Genomic DNA, 21,795 nt, shown 5'->3' on the forward strand with positions numbered 1-21,795 from the left:
ATATACATCGCGCGTCTGGCCCAAGGTTTGTTAGTTCCTCTCGGGATTTACTTAAGCGTACGAACGTGCGAGAAGTGGTAACGAGCGGCACCATGGCAGACAAGGGGACGGAGGAGGGGAGGAGGGGAGGAGGGGGGTGATGGGAGAGAAACGTAGAACAACGGCGTCTCGTATATATCCTATCCTCCTTCGTGCTCGTACGATATCCTTCTCTCTGCAGCGCGTCTACATTCTCGCCGTCAGTTAAATTGTCCCGACCGAATCGAGCCATGTTCCGTTCGAAGTCGAAGCTTGACTTCCCATAATTTTGCGATGACAGCACGGACTTCCAAAAGTTCTGATAATTGTCGATTGTGTGTGCCCGAACTCTATATATAAGTATGCCTCGCATAATGTGTCGACTACGGAATGCCATTTACGTGATCTGCATTATTGGTCAAGATATTCTACTTTTAAATCTCTCAAGAAATTGTATCAAAAATATTTTCTTTGTTATTTCGGGACATTATCCTGCTGTTTATTAATGTATCTGAATCTATTTTTAGCTACTGGGAATTTCTCGTGCAATTTATGTTTATATTCATCCTCACATTTATTTTAAACACAATTTATTTTTTAATAGAGTTATTTGTAAACGAACATTCGGCAGTTTAATAGACTCCCCTTTATCGTGTTTATATCATTGTATCATTCTACGAGATATTAAGATTTCAGCTTCGATTAAACTTAATTAAAAATTTTAATGTACGATTTATATGAACTAATTATTTGAATTTTTACCTATCATCATTACCGTCATTCGAGATTTGTCAAAAAATGGGAATTATTGCTTTAATAAATCTTTGTTCTTATCACATTCAAAGTTTTGAGAAAAAATGTAGCATTAATCCTTCTGTAATAAATATCATCTGGAACTACTTTGAATTAAATAAGAGATTAAAATATTCATTTTTGATATAAAATTATGAGATGTAATAGGTGACATACTAACTGACATACTGACATACAATAATAACTCTGTGAAAATTGATCCATTTCATCATTATATTTTTATCTTTACATCATATATTAATGCCAATTTGAAGATATAGTTTGATCATTTAAGACGACAAACAAGTCAGCTTTTAGAATCTTAATCAATTTAATTAAATATTTTATCTTTACGTGCAAGAATTCAACTCTAATTAGAATGTTATTTACAAAATTGATTCCGATACTTAAGTGGATTGAAAGCAAAGATTCTGCTCCAGAATCTTATAATATCGAAGTTCCATACACAAACAGCAACACACACACACACACACACACATATATATATATATATATATATATATATATATATATATGAGCAATAATCATGGATTATAGGATTATCGTTCTGATTCAATTGGTACCAATGTTAAAATATTGCATGTTGAAAAATATTGTTTTAAATGTCATATCTAAAGCAATATACATTAGAAGCCGACAAAACAAGCTAATAGGAAATAGTGAGAGAGGCAATCAGAGCCACGCTCGGCAATTATTGCGCAATCAATATATAGTCAATAAGATAAAATATATTAATCAATACATATTCGCTGTCAATACGAATATGTATTGACTATATATTGATTTCGCAATAATTACCGCGCGTGGCTCTGATTGCCTCTCTCACTATTTCCTATTTGATTTATTCAGGAGAGCTTATACTTAGTTTATTATTAAAACAAGCTAAATTCAGTAAATAAGAAAGTCATTAGATATCATGTATATTATCTGTCGATCTAAAAATTTCCTGACATTTTAACCTCTGTGTATATCTTTTTGCATCACTTGATTTTCCTCACTTCGATTTATTTTGGGATAGACTTTATACAACGGAAATGAAAATAACTCCCGTGCTAAAATGCTAAATTTATTATATCACAATAGATTTGCAAATCTTCATATATCTGTATAGGGCTTTTATGATATACTATACACAAAAGTGAAATTAGATTGTGTTTATTGCAGGATCACGTGCGCTATGCCACTTAAGACATTTTGTTCACAATGGCTGTATGCAAGGATTGCAACTGACCTGCCCATTTATCGAGAGCATTGTAACGCGCAGCACATACTGATTTCTTATCCAATTCGAGAACCTGATTTACCTGTAAAGAATATAGAGAATTACATTATGTGTATAAACAGAATCGTTCGTAAATTCTAGACTGTGGTAGTCGCGTGCACCCCTGTCAAACGGCAACCCGATCACCATACTAGCCAGTCATGCCAAAAACGAGCACACTTTCTCGCGAGCACTCGGCTGTGCCAATCGGGTTTAAAAACTGAGAACAACGAGTACTCCTTACCAAGAATTGGTACGTACTAATAAGAAAATCTAGCAGCAGCAATCATGACAGCAACAACTGCAGAGCTACAGCAGCACAAACGCACATATGCGCATACAAACAATAACGTACACACATACGAATACATGCACCCACGCATAAACACGCGCGTTCAGTCGTCATTGTGCAGACGAACCCGACGCATCCAACATCGCTACAAGATTATAAAAATATTACCTGATCTATACGACCATGAATGGTATTGTCCAAGATGCAAGATACCAAGAGACTTTCCACTTCCGAAACGTCGATGTTCAATTCCTTACTTATAAAAGGAATATAAATTCTAGTATATGGTCTTATCAATTTAATTAGAACCTAAAACAATTATGTGCATTAATAAAATATCATGATGTAGTATGTACTTATACATCATATTTTGAGCATAAATGTGACATACAGACTTGTCTTAACAAATTAAGTAAATAATGGGCTATGAGAGCCGACGCAAGATCTAATATGCGGAAAAATTATATTTAACAATTCTTAGTCAATACATTAAAAATTTCAAACGTTTCAGCGCTAAATCGGGGCCCTCTTCAGTGATAGTAAGTCGAAAGAACGCATATATATGACGTACAAAAAATTATTATGCACGCATACAGTGGTATCGCAAAAGGCTAACGCGTGCATAATAATTTTTTGTACATCATATATATGCGTTCTTTCGACTTACTATCACTGAAGAGGGCCCGATTTAGGGCTGAAACGTTTGAAATTTTTAAATGTATTGACTAAGAATTGTTAAATATAATTTTTCTGCATATTAGATCTTGCGTCGGCTCTCCTATTATTTACTTAATTTGTTTTTTGTTCAGAGCAAATTGTAAGACAATTTAGTTAATGCTAACATTAATATAAGCTGAAGATATGAGATATACCTGTGTACGTATGTTCCGTAATAAATCCTCAATGTGTTCCCTGATAAAAGGATCATCCATAATATTGTTCCTATTTTGTTTTAGAATTAATTCAAATTGATTAATATCATTATTCTGATAACTGACAACTAAGTTCGTCATTGCTAGAATTTCAGGATCGTTCTTGTATGGTTTTGCCTCTTGTGAATCAAAAGGATTAATACCAGACTTCATTAACCTAATAACATAATCATATATATAAATATATATATTTAATTGTATAAATATAATCTAGATAATAATCATAATAATGGAGAATACATAATCACACTTACATATTGGCCAAAACTAAGTACTTTAAACATGTTGTACGTCTCGGTGAGCCAGACTCGTCATAGTTTTTAAAGGCTTCAAAAAAGTCGGTGTGAGCTCTTTCAAATTCACCTTCTCTTAAATGCATCTTACCCCCACATTCTGAAAAAAGCACTTTGTTACTCTTTGCATCTCTAAGCAATATACATACATCACAAAATTCTCGCAATAACGTAAAACGTTATAAATTGTTGTATGCTTCTGGAAAACATTCATGTTATTACCTCTAATAACACCCATAATTAGTGGATGGGGAATAGCACTTTTAATATGTAGGCTCTGTTCATAAAGTGTTTTCAATTTCTTATTATTTTTTTGTGCTGTATACATCTGTATCTCTAAGGCATAAATTTCTAATAACTGCGTTCCTTTTTTCAGATCATCTTCTCCATCATCAGTCTGAAAAAATATATACGTAAACTAAGTTAAATATATGTATAAATAATATGTGCACATGTGTGTTCAATCAAATGTTACTTATACGATAATAAGTTAAACACATGTATAAATCATATGTATTCATTCACACGATACTTATGTACATATACACACCTGACAACTTTGATGAAGCTGTTTTAGTATTTTCGCCAATTTATTAAAATCTGAACGATCGTAATATAGTTTTCCCAATTTTGTATTTGTTTTAAACCATAACCTATCATTCTTTGCATCTTTTAATGCGTCTAATGTGGTTTCATAGAAGTCTTGCAATAACTCCATCTTAAAGAACAAATTTGTTACTTTTTTAAAAATGCAGAAGAAATTTAACGTAAGTAAAAAAATGTTAATCAAGAATAAAACGATTTATCGATATTAAATACAATAACATGCTTATTCGCTGAATGTACTTACATTCTTTGATGTACTAATATAATCCAATATGGAATTTATTGACTTTTCTGAGTGATTTCTAGTAACTGCACTTTTAATGTACGTTAACAATTGTTTATACCTCGACATCATCTCTTTATAATTGGACTGAAAAGGAGACGTTGTGCGTTTAACATTTATATACAACCAGAGAGCTACAAGTATGTCTAACACATTTTTTTCTCAGGTACCAGTTTAAAATTAATTTTGATCATTTGTTTGAGAGCCTTGAAGCCCCATTCTCCCTTCTCGCCGCCTTCCAGATCCAGTACTTTCTGAAAACTTTGTAAAGCAGCTTTCGGGTCATCCTCCTTGAGAGCTTTACTATTATAATATTGATTTTCTAAATCGACGTCTGGCTCAGAGTTGGAATCCTCAGAATACTCCTGGAACAAATTAGGCGATTAGGGATGCTGGGCCGAGGACGTCTAAGGGTGCGTTACGTTTCACGCAGCATGATCCGTATAACGCATTATTTATTCTTGTTATTCGCTAAACGTTAAACAAGGATAAATGACGCTGTACTATTATAATACTGATTTTCGACATCTGGCTCAGAGTTGGAGTCTTCAGAATACTGCTAAAACAAATTAAGCGATTAGAGAGATGCTGCTGGTCCAGTCAACGTATCATTTATCCTTGTTGTTCGCCGAATGTTAATCAAGGATAAATGTTGCACCATGCGTGAAACGGAATGTATACCCGGACAATAGAGCGTGCTTTAATTCAACACCGCCGAAGATGGTTCCTAAACATAACCTATAACCAAACGAAAAATCGGAAACGTTTTGCGCACGATACAATGGAAGATTTGTCGAACCCGTTTTGACGGGCCCGTTCGTCGAGAAGGATCATTCGAGGTATCCCTCGGACTATTTTTGTATACCGGACGCGAGTGCTCCAGAAGTTCTAACCTCACCCGCGAGCCGGAACGTTCCGCGAAAACGACGACCGTGCGATCCTCCGGAGGGAAACTTACCAATCCGTAATCCTCCTCTTCCTCGCACATGAAATCCTCCTCATCTGACATTTCGCGAGTTTCTCGCCGGCCCACGTTAGCACAGATTTCACGCGGTCCCCCGCTGACAATGACGGTTATGTGCGAGTATGTATGTACAGGCGAAGCGTACCTATTTTGAAACCCGCCTCTTTGCGCTAGCGCGAGCCGCGAGCGTGAACGCCACGAACTGACAAACCACCACAAACACAAACGCCACTGCCGTTGCGCGATGCAGTGGCGTAGCCTCAGGTCTGTGCCGGTAGCGGTAACCACTGTAACCAGACGCCATGTGGCCGTGGCCGTACTAGGCGCGACCGTTGAATGCAGAAACGGCGTACGGCCAGAGAGAGGCCATCCCGGCCCCGGCCTTTCGTGCGTTGCATTTTCCGACGCGCCGCCTGAGAAAGTGCAACTCACAACCGCCGAGCCGCCGGCCGCCGCACAGTCGACAGTCGGGCGAGAGGTGGAACGCGTTGGTCGCGTTGAGTCGAGCCCCCGGATCTGGCCAATCACGTTCCGCCGCTCCGCGCCGCCGGCGCGACGGATCGATACGGTGACGTAGTAGGCAGTGTAGGCATCGCGCAGTCCGTACCAACCCGTACTAGCGGCGCGACTGTTGAACTCGAAAGCTCCGTACCTCGAAGATCGGCGCGTTTTCGACGTTGTTTCTGGCGATGAGCGGACTTGCCACTTGTTTCCATCGACGCTCGGAGTAGCGTTACCCGTGTCAGTGACTCAGTTATCATTCTCCCGAGGAATTTCGCACAGGTAGGAAGTGTTTGTGCTCCGCGCGCGCTCGTCGTCATCGACGTCACCGTGCTTCGTGTTGTTTTCGGAACGCGCTCGTTTCGGTGATTGGCATTCCTGCTTCCTCGTTTCGCGGGCCGCGGGAATTAGCGCTACGCGAGTAGGTACGCGCTGTGTGTGTTCAACGTACAATTTACAAAAGTGTGCATATCAAGTTTTTGTCGAAATGAACGTGTCGCGCGACGTGCTCGCTCGATACGTCGAGGCGAAGGTATGTACGGCAATTGTGAACGACGCAGTTTCGCTGTGATATTCGCGGGTGATAAATCGCTGTGTATCTCATCGTGTCGTGCTTTGAACGCTGTGCCGGAATTGTCGCGTCGACTGTCGTGTGATTTATCTCCGATTCTCTTCGTAGGGAAAAAGAGGGCTGAGTGTAGCGAGCGATAGTGTCCGTATCGAATGATTCGAGCAACGGAACGCCGTGATATATCGCGCCCGTTCGTGAGTGCTTCATAATCTCCGTATATCTCCGCGCGTCGCGTAAGTTAGCGCTCGCGGCAGTCACGCGTTTTCGTCGTGCATATTAATAACGCAGTTTTGCTTTCGCGAGATTTTTACGAGTTTGATACCGTATATGTACTGTGCGTGTCTTTATCAACCGTCCGCTCGACTTGCGTATAGTATCGCGCCATTCGCGCCGAAACGCGCGGCGATGAACGCGGAACGACGCGGGGCACGCGGCCGCGGCGTCGCGAACCCTTCAAATTTGCACGAAAAATTGTTGCCTATAGCTGCTTTCATATTACAAAGTAAAGTATCTTCCTTCCCACGGGTACGACCTTGGCGATGAGGTGGGAAGGCTCAGTACCCAGTACGAGGATTTTACCCAAGCAAAACACTTGTTCCGCTTGGATAAAAATCTAAAGACGGGGAAGCCAACGTACCCTCGCGTCCGCCGATTTAATTGAATAAACGAACCGCAGCCGGTTCGTCGCGTTTGCTTCGGGAGTGCCGAACGGTACGCGGACTAAAGGATTTTTCTAAACGGGAGTGCCGTAAAGTATCGCGCGAGAAAGACTTTTATTAATACGTAGCCCGCGCGCGCGTGTAGTTTTTATCCGCGAGTGTTTCTCGCGAGTGTCCTGTGCGTTGAGAGGAGAAGGAGGAAAGGAAGGAGAAAGCCTGACGTCCTGAGAGAAGGAGGAAGACTGAGAGAGGCATCGGGCATCGGCGGAGCAACCTTGGGGTAAGTATCATTTTTTAGCTACATAAAATTAATAATGTGTTTCCATTTAATCGATGTGTTTAATTTAAAGTTAAAAGTATTTAAGTTAAAAGTAATTAAAGAAAGAGAATTTGTTATCTAAAATTTTATTCCCGTAAAGATCTGTTTCGATAAACGGATAATTGCATTGCTAAATATTTTATTGAAAAACGACGTAGAGACGCGTAAGAGAATCAACTTTTCAAATGTTAATAATTTTGAGCGTTTTTTAAATTTAAATCTTCCGTTTGTATGTTATAGTATCGCCGTAGCTACGTGGCTGTATAACTCCGCCCGTTGCGCATCGAATCGGTGAGTCAATGAGACATTTTTTTTATTGAGGTAACGAATCTACAAATAATTAAATATAGAACAAAAATATATTTCGGTACATGTCAAATTACAATAATTTATAGTGTGAAAATATTACATTTCGTAGATCCATTGCCTTAAAATGGATGGGCTAAAACTGATTATGGCATATATTTAATCTTGGTATCATTTGTTTATCGTTGTATTTACTGATTGTTATTGATTTATTGTGCCAGTGTGCTTGCGGAAATACTCGCACACTTCGCACGCACCGAGCTCGCGAAGAGCTCGTCAAATTATATTAACAAAACTGTCTTCTATATAAATGACTTTTAAATAAAATTGTTTAAATAAAATTTACATAATAAATTAAATTTTGGAAATTTTAGTATATTGATCAATTTTACTTAAAACTAGAGTTAGTAATATTTTAGACACACAAAAGAAAAAATAAAATAATACTGTAATTATATATATATATATATATATATATATATATATAAAGTAATAATTTTTTAAATACAAAATTTTTTTTAGATTTTTTAAAAGAATTATTTTTGTAACATTTTTTTCATATAAAAGAGATAAGAATAAGTAAAATATTGTGTTAGATGTTATAAGAAAGAAATATTTGTAGATAGGAACAAATTACGAGTTATAGTTAGGATGTGTTTTATTTTTATATTCATTTATATATATATATATATATATATATATATATATATATATATATATATATTCCTTTCCATACCTATATTTAACCAAGATCAAATATTTTGTAAATCGATGCAAAAAAAAAAAAGAAGCAATATATATAAATATATTTAGAATTTATTTGATAGAAAACGTGATAATTATTTATTACTAAAATTTATTTGAGCAAAGCATCGATTATACCCTAATTTTTTGTAGCCTATCTATCTATTTTTTATTGAAAAATTTATGCTAGATAAAAAGTCAAGTAACATGACGTGAGATTCTAAATATTCTGTCGAGAAACGTTAAAAATTTTTAAATTATTTTAGAATTGATGATATAGTACAATTATTCAGTTTTGCAATAATATATGTGACTACATTATATATTATTAATATATAATGTATCAAAATAATTTTGATAGAAAGTGAAAGATATAATGAGATACATTTATATCGATAATCGTAAAATAAAGATTTGCATATATTATTTAATTATTTAATTATAACAATGCGGTTATTGATTAATTATAATATTTAATTATAATATTAATTGTACGGGAAGTTTTTTTTTCTCGGATCTCACGTCATTTTATTCTGTATATCTTGATATATTTTCGAGATGCGTACCACATGAACAACATATGCATATAATAACGCATCTTTTCTGTTTTCGCGGTTGGCTTTTTGAGAAATTTGTCATTATTTATTTTTTAATTTCGTCTACGTTATAAATTTTAATTTTTCGCGAGATATATTGAGAAGTCTAATACTCTATAAATTATTTTTTAATTACAGAACAGTAATATGTCATATTATAACAGTATAACAATAATATGACATATAAATATATGTAATTACAGAACAGCATTGTCACAAAAAATTTTATTAATAGCTTCCAGACTATTAATAAAATACTAAGTATTATAAAAATATTAGAAATAATTAAAAATGATTAGAAAATTATTTACAAAACAGTAATAATAAATAAAAATAGTATTGTTCAAAAAATTATGCAGATAATTATAGGTCTTGCATCACATTTGATATTTTTAACCTATTATGACGTCTTCTTCATCATAATCTGATATTTTAATTGATCAATTAAAGTTTGACTTCTTCCAAATCGCTTTGCAAAAATATCTGACATCTCTTTAACATCACTTTTACGCTCTTCTATCAGATCTATAATGTTTGACAAAGCGTTTGGATCTTGACTGAAATAAGTTTCTGCGAATCTTTTCACCTGAAATAAATTAGAATGTTAAGGATTTTTATCATTAATATGTAGTAATTTATTTTTACGCAGCGATCTCTTGAAATATATTTTTTTGTTTAACATAATAACAATACATGGTATGCATACAAATATATTTAATCCCTTAACTGCGGAAGCATATATGTGTATGAAGCGTATATATGCAAAAGGATTATCAATAGAAAATCAATAAGTATGAATCTAGAGTCATAAAACCTACCTTAGACATTTGTTCATCAGAAAAAACATTCTTAATGATATAATTTATCGTTATTTCTACAGAATGAAATCTGTAAGAACAAAATAATACACATTTGTATAATTAATGTATAAGATAAATTTATTTAAAAAGAATAGAATGTATATTTGTAAAGAGAAATGTATCACCTGGGTTTTATATTACTAAAATTTGCTAATATGTAGTCAAGGACCAAATCGTTGCGTGCATGGTTTTGAAGAATTACATCGAAGATCAATGCATGCTGCTCATGCTTAAATAATGTAGTATTGGATGCTATAATATTCAAATAGTTGGTAATGATATCAGGATTTTCAGCACAATTCAATATTTTCCAAAGTTTCTTATCAGATGTTCGCTGATACAGTGCCATCATTTTATCCCAAGTAGTCCTATTAGCTACCGCTAAACCAAAGCAGTACGTCCAATCTTGCCACCATTGTGGAACTCTAAAATACATATGTGTGTATATGGAAAAGAGGTAAATGCACTTCATACGCATAACCGACGTTTCATTTTATTAAGTTTTGTATTTTTTCCGTTCTGTTAGGTAAATCTTATTTTGCAAAATTAAGTTTCTGTCGTGCGCTGTTCTGTCACTCTATATTTGCCACGTGACCATAAGACTACGTGTGAACACAGTGAATGAATGAATAAATAAATGAAAGATGAATCCATCCATAACGTTTCTTGTTATTATATACATATATTTTTACTTGTTTAGCATATTTATTCTATGTATTAAAACAAGAATGGAAATTAAGAAAAAACAATAAAGAGACTGTCTGATTTTGATGACTCGAAGAAATAAAAGGAATCGATTACATCCATATGCATACGTGCGCGCGCATACGCAACACACACGCACAAATATAAATTATGAGATAATCATAATCATAAAAAGAGTTACTTGTGAGTATCAGGATCCGCGAAATGTTTGCTCAATTTAACGGCGGCGCTTCTCTTGCATTCCGCGTGACCGACGGTACATGCCCATTTTGTGGCCTTCAGCCTTAGTTTCTTAGTGAGATCGTCATCGTCAGGATTTTCTTTGTATCCCACATATTGAAGAACCCCATCAAAGGTTCGTACCATGTACGACTAGAAATCATGAGATAATATTGAATTTTATATTGGTTTGTTGCTACATGCGAAGTGATGTGATTCATATTCATACCTACAATCGTATGTATACATGTATATATATATATATATATATATATATATATATATATATATATATATATATTATATTATTACATACCTTGAAACCTTCACTCTCTGGCAGTGAAAAGTACTTTTCATTCCGTTTTAATATTCGGAACATTGGACGCCATGCCACATAATCTTTCTCTTGTTCGTAGTAAGTTATAAGATCTATGAATACGGAGCTATCTAGTTGATCTTCGAGCAAAAAGGCATATGCATCATCGATAATTTGAGCACGATTGAGAACGTGTATTTTCGTGTATTCCTCAGAATTCAAGTAACGTATGATTTTTTTCATATTTGTAGTATCGTAATAGACACGACAGTATGCTGTCGAATTATCCATTAAATTTATTATTATAGATTTTCTTGTTTGGAATTATCAAGGTATATTTTCAAATACTGCATATGACATTTTGATTATTGTAATAAACAAATTTTATGTAATTTGCACTTTACAATTGTTATACAAAAGAAATGTACATTACCAATGCATGTACTTTACCAATGAATTATCAATGTAATTCACCAATGTAGCAAAGAATATTATAATTATATATAAATTTCGAAGCTTCTTTTTAATAAAAAAATATACTAAGAACTTGAATATATTGTAAAACTTTTGTGTTGATAAAGCAAATAAGATAGATATAAAAGAGAGTGTAAAATTTATTGATTTATACCAGTTTGTTGTAGATTGACGATAATCCAACCTCTTGTATTAATTTGCACTCTAAGAGTTTCGTTTGGTTTTAACCAATTATTGGGCATAGTATTGGAAAAATCCGGAAATCTCACGTCAGTGTAGGATATGGGTATCCACCATTTATTATTGATATCTTCAGTTGCGTGGAAACTTTTTTGTGTTATTGTTACTTCACCAGTTTTGTAATTCATCGTTACATTCAGCACAGGATAACGATTTTGGACTATCCACGTATCCATCACTTCTTCTATTCTGAATTTTTGATCTCGCATGTAAGGGACGTAAGAAACTTCGTCTTTAGCACTTTGTATGGCGATCCACAAACCATAGGGAGTGGCTGCCTTATTATATTTACTATAAATTTGAAATATGACATTGTTATTAGCTATACACATACGTCGTATGTATTTAAATTTACTATTACATAATCAAACGTGAGTATTAATGTACAATTTAATTAATACACATGTGGGAACTAACTTAGTCAAATTATAATTAAGATTAATTATATTGAACACACAAGTTTATATATATATTTCTGATGTGGCGTAGTACTATATTTTCCAACGTAAATGCAAGAAACCAAATTGATTATATTTTGATCAACAATCGATGGAGATCGGCCATACTCTCAGCAAAGACACTCCCCGGGGCTGATTGTGGCTCGGACCACAAGCTACTGGCTTTCAAACTTAGAGTAAGAATGAAAAGGTGTAAAGGAGCCGCAGTAAAAGCCAAACTACCGCCAGTTACTGACCAAGGAGCTTTCCTTAACAGACTTAATCACGAAATAGCATCGATCGACATGGAGGAATTGACCGACCCAGATGATCTGTGGAACCGACTCAAGGGCGTCATCGAGACATCTCTAACTGAACAACAACCAAAAGATCGAGCAAAGAACCGTGACTGGATTTCGGCCAATACCTTCAAGATAATAGAGGAAAGAAGAAAACTGCTAGCAACCGGCTTAAATAACACCGAAGCGGTAGACGAATACCGCAGGCTATCGTCGTCCATCCAAACAAACTGTCGAAGGGATAAAAATAACTTCCTAAACGATATCTGTGCGGACATCCAACTTCATGCAAATCGATTTCAATCGAAAGACGTGTTCTACAAAATCAAACAGATCACGCGGAAATTCAAACCCCGCACATGGATTATCTCTGACGAGAACGGCGTCCCGGTCACGGAAATCGACAACATAATAGAGACGTGGAGAAGATATTGTGAGAGATTGTATGCGGAGGATGAGCTGGTGGTGGCCAGTGGGAGGGAAGAATATGAACAGGAGCCACACATCTTGGTAGAGGAGGTGAAAAGAGCTGTTGGAAGACTGGCCAATAACAAGTCTGCTGGTATAGACTATATAACAGCAGAGGTACTCAAGGCAATGGGATCTACCGGAACGGGAATCCTTCATCGCATCTGCCAAAGAGTGTGGACCACCACAGTATGGCCGAAAGAGTGGACCACCACCATAATAGTCCCACTCCATAAGAAGGGTCCAACCTGCAAGTGCGAAAATTATCGACTAATAGCACTCATCACGCATGCCAGCAAAATCCTGCTACACATTATACATAGCCGACTGCAGCCGTTTGCCAACAGACAGATTGCCCCGGAGCAGGCTGGCTTTGTCAGTGGCCGAGGTACAAGAGAGCAGATCTTGAATCTGCGACAGCTGATCGAAAAAGCTAGAGAGTACTATATACCCATGTTCTTGTGTTTTGTAGATTACGAAAAGGCGTTCGATAACGTCAAGTGGCACCTACTGTGGCCCATTCTTAGGGAAATGGGCTTTCCGCTGCACCTCATATATTTAATTAAAAACCTATACGAAAATAGCACAGCTGTCGTAAGACTCGAGAGTACCACCTCTGGAAAGAGTGTAATCAGAAAAGGGGTCAGACAAGGATGCATACTCTCACCACTTCTGTACAACATCTACAGTGAATATATAATGAGGCAGGTGTTGGAGGACTGGAATGGTGGCGTGACCATAGGCGGTGAAAGGATCTCGAATCTTAGATATGCGGACGACACGCTGTTGGTCGCGAAGAGCAAAGAGGAGCTCCTTGCACTCCTGGATAGGCTTAATAACATCAGTTTAGATTATGGACTTCGCATAAATAACACCAAGACAAAAATCATGATAGTCGACCGGGAACATGATAACTTCCCTGGCACATCACGCATTGATCGTTTCGAGGTAGTCGATAAATTTGTATATCTGGGCGCACTAATAAATAACCGGGGAGACTGCGGGGAGGAGATTCGCAGGCGCATCCAGCTGGGAAGAGTGGCAATGTCCCAACTGACCAAGGTATGGAAAAGCCCTAACATCACACGTCAAACCAAAATCAACTTGGTCAGAACATTGGTGTTCTCGGTATTCCATTACGCCTCCGAAACATGGACGCTACGAGCAGCCGACCGACGACATGTGGATGCGTTTGAGATGTGGTGCTGGCGAAGGATGCTGCGAATCCCTTGGACAGCGAAGAGGACAAACGTGTCTATACTGGCAGAAATAAATCCGCCCCAAAGACTGTCCAGCTACGTGTACAGCCGCATCCTCAAGTTCTTCGGACACATAAATCGCAGCAATACTATCGAACACCTGATAGTCCAGGGGAAGCCGGAAGGGAAGCGACGACGAGGCCGCTCACCAACCCGATGGACCGATACAGTTAAACAGCTCCTTAATACCAACATGGAGGAGGCAGTGAGGGCCACCATCAACCGGGACAGATGGCGCACCACTATTAGGGACGCTATCAGAAACATGGAAGGACAAGCATAGTCACCACACATCTGCCAAGATGTCAAGGACTTAGATGATGAAATGCAAGAAACATTATACTTATGATATTTAATGTTACTATATGTGATAAATATATAGACTACATACTTACTGTGTAGCGAAATACTTGGTGATACCCTTTCGAAATACCTGGTCGCCCACTGCATGATGTAACATGCGCAATATAGCTGGAGCTACGATACACAGCATAAATTACTGATTAATAATACATATAAAGTACATTTTATATACTTTTATACATAAAATTAACACATATGTGAACGTATTGCGCAAAACGAGAATTTGTTGTCTATTCACTTTCTGTTCCACCTTTGTTTTCGTGCTATCTACATTAAGCTAATCATGGACGATAGTTTTATTTTATTTACACAATTTTACCTTTTTTAAGAACTTGATCAACAAAGAGATGATGGTTATCCAAAGTATCGTTATCGTAAAGGTTTAATGTAACAGAACCTAATAAGCCATCATCTAGTTGGAGAGCATGGTGCATGGCCCCAGTAACGAATAAGTCCATTGGCTCCCAGTTTTTAGATATCTATAACATCAAGAAAACAATTTTTTGATATGGCTGAATATAAAAATTCGAAGAAAAGTTCGCATTTATAGGAATACAAATCTACCTGTACGCCACTTTTAATAACTTTGCTATTTTAATTTTTATTGTAATTTATTTATGTCAAATGTTAACCGCGCGTTTCACGTATATAAATTCTTTTGAGAAGATCATACTTCAATTATTTTTTAAGATAATGTACATTACTGAATATACAAAGATAAAATCAAGATATAAAAATTCTAGAAGTTAAATTTTTTTTGTTAATTATTTATTGTTATAGATGCGAAAAATATAATACGTTTAAATTCTAATAAAACTATTACAATAATAATCATTGTATTGCCAAATATGAAAATAATGTTGAAACATAAGAGATCAAAAATAGTAAATCTTTAATATGAGCTTGGGAGAAGATAAGTGCCGAGAACATAATATTCTTGAATTTTAATAGAAATTAGTATTAAATGTTTTGTTCTAGTTATTCGCGGAAAGAACAGTGTTACAATCTTTTTTATAATTCTAAATTAAAGAATTGCCATTAGTTATTTAGATCTTAGAGAATGAAGTGCATTTCCAACTTTTATATTTAACGAGCAATTCATTGCATTAATAATATTAAACAACCTTGTCGAGGAAATACGCCTGGAAATACACAGCAAATCCCTCATTTAACCACATGTCAGTCCACCAAAATGGGGTGATGAAATTGCCGAACCACTGATGTGCGATTTCATATGCTACATAAAAAGCTACATTCCTTTTCTGAAATGTAGGATCCTTGCTATCATCGTGGACAACTTTTGATTCTCTAAAAGACATAACATAACATAAATATTCAAAATGTGATTATGACTAGTTTTTTTGCATCTTTAGCATGCAGTCTAATGTGTTTATATATATATATATATATATATATATATATATATATATATGTAATCAGATTCAAAAAACTGTCCCGAAAATTGCCGTAGGACATCAATTTTTTCCAGGACAGTCCTGGAAACTGCCAAATGTCCCGGAATATACCGATATCAAAAATAAAAGTCCCGGAACATACTTCCGGACCTACATATATATATATATATATATATATATATATATATATATATATATATATATATATATATATATATATATATGTAGGTCCAGGGGTATGTTCCGGGACTGTTTACGTTTTTTGAAATGTACAGTCCTGGAATATAACGCATATATATGTAATCAGATTCAAAAAATTGTCCCGAAAAATGCCGTAGGACATCAATTTTTTCCAGGACAGTCCTGGAAACTGCCAAATGTCCCGGAATATACCGATATCAAAAATAAAAGTCCCGGAACATACTTCCAGACCTACATATATATCTATATCTATATCTATATATATATATATATATATATATATATATATATATATATATATATATATATCATTGAAAGAAAGGGTGACATTCACATCAATTTAATACGTTAATTTGTTTTAAAACAGCCTAAGAATGAAAATATATAAATAAAATTTAAATATATCCATAAAATACACGTTTTTTATCGTTTTTAATTATCAAAATTTGAATGCTAGAAGTTATACGTCAGTTCTAATAACTTTATATTAATTTTTTTTATTTATGTACATATTAATAAATCTCTTTAGTTATGAATATTACTTGTAAATGATGATTCCCCAATCTCCCATGGAGGCTTTGGGATAACCTGGTACGATGACGTGATCTATTTTCGGTACCACATTGGTTTTATCGATGTACTCCTCCAAGAGCGGCGTGACCCGTTCGGCAATGCTTAGCACGAATCTTGCTTGCGACGTCAAAGACGATCTGCACCACACATTAACGGACTGGTCCGTGTTACTAACGTGAACAAAATTTGATACAATCACAATTCCCACAAGATAAGTGGACACTAGATAAGTGCGTTTAAAGTGTGTCCATATCATGCCATTTTCTATGATGTACTGCTCTCCGATCGGCCAATTTGACAATACATTGTATTTCTGATGATGCATCACGGAGATAAAGAAGCAAGCATACATCTCTGGCTCGTCCCAACATGGAAACATTCGTCTGGCTTTATTCGGCAGGAGGTATGTTGCGGCCAACCTGTGATTTTAAACAATTTTATAAATAAGGACAAAAATACCACTCATAGTACAAACTTACCACTCATAGCGAGTAGGACACGAGAAGTTAAGGGACACTAGTTATTGTTTATATATTATATGTTTATATATTATATGTTTATATATTATATGTTTATATATTATATGTTTATTATATTGTATGTAATTATTATTTTGTTGAGAGTAGAAACAGAAATGTTGTACTCTGCTGTCGTTTCATTTTAAGTTAAAGTAAATATTCTTTTAAACATTACATGCATTTTTGGCAAATACTTTATCGTAAATATACTTACATACTATAGAAAACAGTTTTAATAATAAAATGGATATACATTCTGAACTGTGTTTCGCCGTGCTTTATATATATTGTAAGTCGATGAATAACGATGAAAGTAGCAAATAAAAAAAGGTAATAAGTAAAAGTAACAAATATATAAATAAAGTAACAACAATAGCATTTACGTATGTACGCGTTACAAAGTATATATTTTTAATATTTTTAATATTTGCTTACGTCCTGTTATATTTTTTGTTTCCTTTCTCGTCTGTGTACGGAATTTTTATAAAACCACCACTGCCAAAATCCATCTGAGAGAAATTACCAGCAAACTTCATGTTCAGGGTGTATCGGGAATCGCGATGCAATTGCTTTTCGAAATGTAGTGATAATATATTCGTTTTATGGTCATAAGTATGTTTCGTCGGTTTTAATGTTATTGTGTCGTTCATCAATGTTGTCGCCGTTTCAGTTATTTCTAATCCTTGCGAGTGTAAGCTTATGTAAAACGATTCGCGAACAATGTCGACAGTGACTTCGGTTTCACCGTGATAAGTATTGCTTTTTTCGAGATCCGGAATAGTCAGCCTGATGTGATAATCAATTGGTATTGAGTTGGTGGGTAAACGATGCATATGTCCTGGATCATCAGCGACACAAAAGTCCGTGACTGTGGCCAATATTAAACCGATATGTAATAACAATTTTGGGAATTCCATGTCAATACTCGTCTTAGGTTTCTGTAACTTTCGTAAAAAAAAATAAATAAATAAATAAATAATAATAATAATAATAATAATAATAATAATACAATGCGATACAAGTTATTGAAATTTAATATTAATTTTTATACAAAAATCGAAGGAACAGAGGAGAAAAAAAAAGGAAAAACATAATTCCAACTTTTATCAAGACGATTACATATGTACGACCTACTAAGCGGAAAATTATGAATATTTTTTTATAGAATATTGGATGTATATCTTCATGTGCTCGCAATTAATTTATTCTGTTATTCTTATATTTTCTTAGAATTAAGAGAAAATTATTTTATTCAGTTTTCGAGAAGAATTTTACGCATCTAACGCGACGTGTGTATATTTTTGATTTGGCTATATAGAATTTGAATTATTTAGTTGTCGGTTATAGCAGTGTTGAATTCCTTTATTATTGTTGAATTATTATTGTTTTTAACGACTTACTTTGTATATTACACTTGTGTGCGGATTAAAATACAGTTCTGTGCACTTGTGCAGAAATTAATTATGCGCTATATCACCACGAAAACCGTTAATATGAAGGATAGTTTAGCGTAACTGCCGTCCGACCATCTCGAAAGAACATTGAATACTGACTACAATATGAGAACTTTCTATCAAACGGCACAATAAGTCGACACCCAACGTCGTTATATTTTGTTTTTTTTGCAATGAGTAACGGACAAGACGACACTTGTGTCACTTGCTGGATATAGCTTTCAATGTCATCTTTGATATTTTGATAGATACACCGTTACACATTTTTCTTAATATTTGTGGACAAAGATATCTACAGGAAGATCATAGATCATAAATAATAAATAATAAATGTGTTTGTTTATATGTTAATTTTAAGAAGTCGTTTCCGTCAGTTGATGTGCTTCTTCAGATCAGTTAGATAATACTTGTATAATACATTTATCGTTAAATACTGCTGTAAGATCATGTCGATATAGAAGATGTCTCTTACTAAATTTTTAACTACGAATTTTTTGTTTCCAATAATAAACATCGAGGCGCACAGAGTCCCTGAGTTATAAACGATTGGAAAAGAAAATCTTATTGAGAGAATTAAGCTTATAATTGAAACAGTTATACTACATTTTTTGAAAAAATATATTTATATTGTATAAATTATAGCATTTTATTTCAGAAATTCACCAAAAGCTAATAAGAGAAATTGAAAATTAAATTTGATATATTCAGCTACAAAGTTACAAAAATATTTAAAGAAACACAGAAGAGTAAAAATTATAAAGCACATGCATAATTTACTATTAATTTACTATTAATCACAGATAGAGCAATATAAATTATATATTTGTATAAGATGATTAAAGTGAGGGTTATGAACAATATTAAATTATAAAAAATCAACAGAAATTTTTTTATCCTATACAGTAATTAGTACTGTTTAATTACAGTTTTTAGTACAATGCGACGTCATTATTTCGTGTTTTCTATTCAAAGTCAAACAACGATTATAATTAATTATAATTATTATTAACATATATGTAGGTATCGCTATCAGAAAATGATACTATCACATAATATCTACAAAATATTATATATTCAGTTGAAACAATTCATTCGCATAAACTCCTATACTGACAATGAGTAATAAATCAATGTTAGTGCGTTTATAAAAGATATTTTACGAAAAATAACGAGTTACCACGGCAGTTACTAAAGGTTCATGAGGTTCACGAGAATGTGACTTGCTCACTGTTGGAATTTAGTACTGAGAAAATATACCGAAAGGTAATTCAGAAAAACCTTACAAATAGGAATCTCGTCATTGACTTTTTACAAAAATATAAATATCTTGCAAATCTAACGCAAGTATACATTTCAGGTATAAGCACGCGCTCGACATTCCCGTTTTATCCGAAAAAGGAAAAGTAACGGTATTCTACGAATCGCTTCTTAAAAATACCAAACTGGACTTTATATTGTCCACGAATCATATTTTGTATAGTTTATTAACGAACGGACCCACTAGTATCTGCGTAAATTCTCAACGTCAGCAACCGATATTCACAGAGGCATGGATCATTATCGATATGTGTAATCCCACTGTATGCCGCACAATAACGATCGCTCTATGTTGTAGCAGAAGGTATAACGTACAAAATAATCGTGTAGTAGGTATTATCGACTTTTTTCGATACTATTTTTTTTCTAATTTATATATTGATATACAAAATTTTAAATAAAAAAAGAATAGAAGGTCAAATAAAAAAAGATTTTTTAATAATAAATAAAAAAATTTTTAAATCAACGATTTTAATGATAAAGATAGCCAGCTGTAGATAAATTTTCGTGATTATCAAGTGCAGTTCAGTGAGTCTGAAATTAATTGAAGTGTAAAGACATTATCGATTGTTGATGAACATTTTTTAACTGTCAGTAAAACGCTTTATGCGCATAGAAGACGATAACGCGAACTTGAATATTGAACATTTAGAATAACAATACGTGTTCACGTATATACATATATATATATATCTTTTTATTATAAATATTTTTTTATATTACACTCGTACTTATTCTAGTAAATGTTTAGAATAAAGCGCATTCATAGATCTTGTTTTATGCATTATTTTTAAACTTAATTTTTCGAAACCATTCTAAAACGTAAAATATAATAAGAGAGTTGAAAATAATCCTTTTACTTTTTGAAAGTGTTTTTATTCCCAAAATTTATAACATACGTGTTTTATTTATTTCCATGGTAATATCATCAAGTTTTACATCAAAACGAGAAAATAAATTATTATTATTAAAATATTTATATTTGATATAACACTAGAGATGTACGAATTTCGTTGTATTCCGTTTATGAACGGAACAATCGTTTTTTTTTATTTAAAAAATAGAAAAACGTGCGGATTACTATACCAATTAGCTCTGTGATAATGATTATAAGTTGCTATGATTATACTGCAAAATATTATTATTTTATATATTATATTAATTTAATTGTTAATGATCATTACACTACGTGTTTCTAAACCATAAATAGACATGTTGACAGTTAACTAAAAAATGATAAATATTAACGCAATAGTGATTTAAACCAGTCAAAAAAATAAATGGATGGTTCAATCGATGGTTTTTGTCAGTCGTTTTACGGAGACGATTTCAAGCATTTGACGCATGCTCGTGACTTCATCACCACAGTCCGTCATAGTATTTTAAATATGTGCATATTATAGTATTGAATATAAACAGCTGATAATAGGCACGTGCCTATCTTTCGACATTTGTATTTGTATATTGTATTGATATATGTGGCTCGATTATTTTTGTAACATTGTGTGATATGCATTGT

General features: G+C 34.2%; 2 protein-coding genes across 4 annotated transcripts; both read right to left on the reverse strand.

Annotated features, from left to right (window-relative positions):
* Positions 1-1,881: 1,881 nt before the first annotated feature.
* Alien (COP9 signalosome complex subunit 2 alien) lies at positions 1,882-5,718 on the reverse strand. Its single transcript, XM_077399127.1, has 9 exons — positions 5,457-5,718; positions 4,669-4,863; positions 4,460-4,585; positions 4,160-4,327; positions 3,832-4,006; positions 3,571-3,709; positions 3,257-3,473; positions 2,553-2,693; positions 1,882-2,135 (listed from the first exon to the last, which is right to left on the reverse strand). The coding sequence occupies exons 1-9, from the start codon at positions 5,505-5,507 to the stop codon at positions 2,016-2,018; spliced, it is 1,332 nt and encodes a 443-aa protein (XP_077255253.1). The 5' UTR covers positions 5,508-5,718; the 3' UTR covers positions 1,882-2,015.
* Positions 5,719-9,344: 3,626 nt separating this feature from the next.
* LOC143893759 (aminopeptidase N-like) lies at positions 9,345-19,266 on the reverse strand. 3 transcript variants are annotated; one of them, XM_077399486.1, is made up of 12 exons: positions 18,906-19,266; positions 17,941-18,443; positions 16,957-17,406; positions 15,923-16,106; positions 15,118-15,277; positions 14,831-14,912; positions 11,887-12,263; positions 11,259-11,533; positions 10,905-11,095; positions 10,144-10,443; positions 9,977-10,046; positions 9,345-9,744 (listed from the first exon to the last, which is right to left on the reverse strand). In XM_077399486.1, exons 2-12 carry the CDS (start codon positions 18,420-18,422, stop codon positions 9,559-9,561), a joined length of 2,757 nt encoding a protein of 918 aa, XP_077255612.1. In that variant the 5' UTR covers positions 18,423-18,443; positions 18,906-19,266; the 3' UTR covers positions 9,345-9,558. The 3 variants fall into 3 exon arrangements, with proteins under 3 accessions (XP_077255612.1, XP_077255608.1, XP_077255618.1); XM_077399482.1 differs by having other exon boundaries at positions 17,941-18,449; positions 18,906-19,265; XM_077399492.1 differs by lacking the exon at positions 17,941-18,443 and having other exon boundaries at positions 9,346-9,744; positions 18,906-19,263.
* Between the last annotated feature and the right edge of the window lie 2,529 nt (positions 19,267-21,795).

Source organism: Temnothorax americanus, unplaced genomic scaffold (assembly GCF_048541705.1).
Source record: "Temnothorax americanus isolate GAGA-0224 unplaced genomic scaffold, ASM4854170v1 Scaffold1, whole genome shotgun sequence".
In the NCBI taxonomy this organism is placed as follows: domain Eukaryota; kingdom Metazoa; phylum Arthropoda; class Insecta; order Hymenoptera; family Formicidae; genus Temnothorax; species Temnothorax americanus.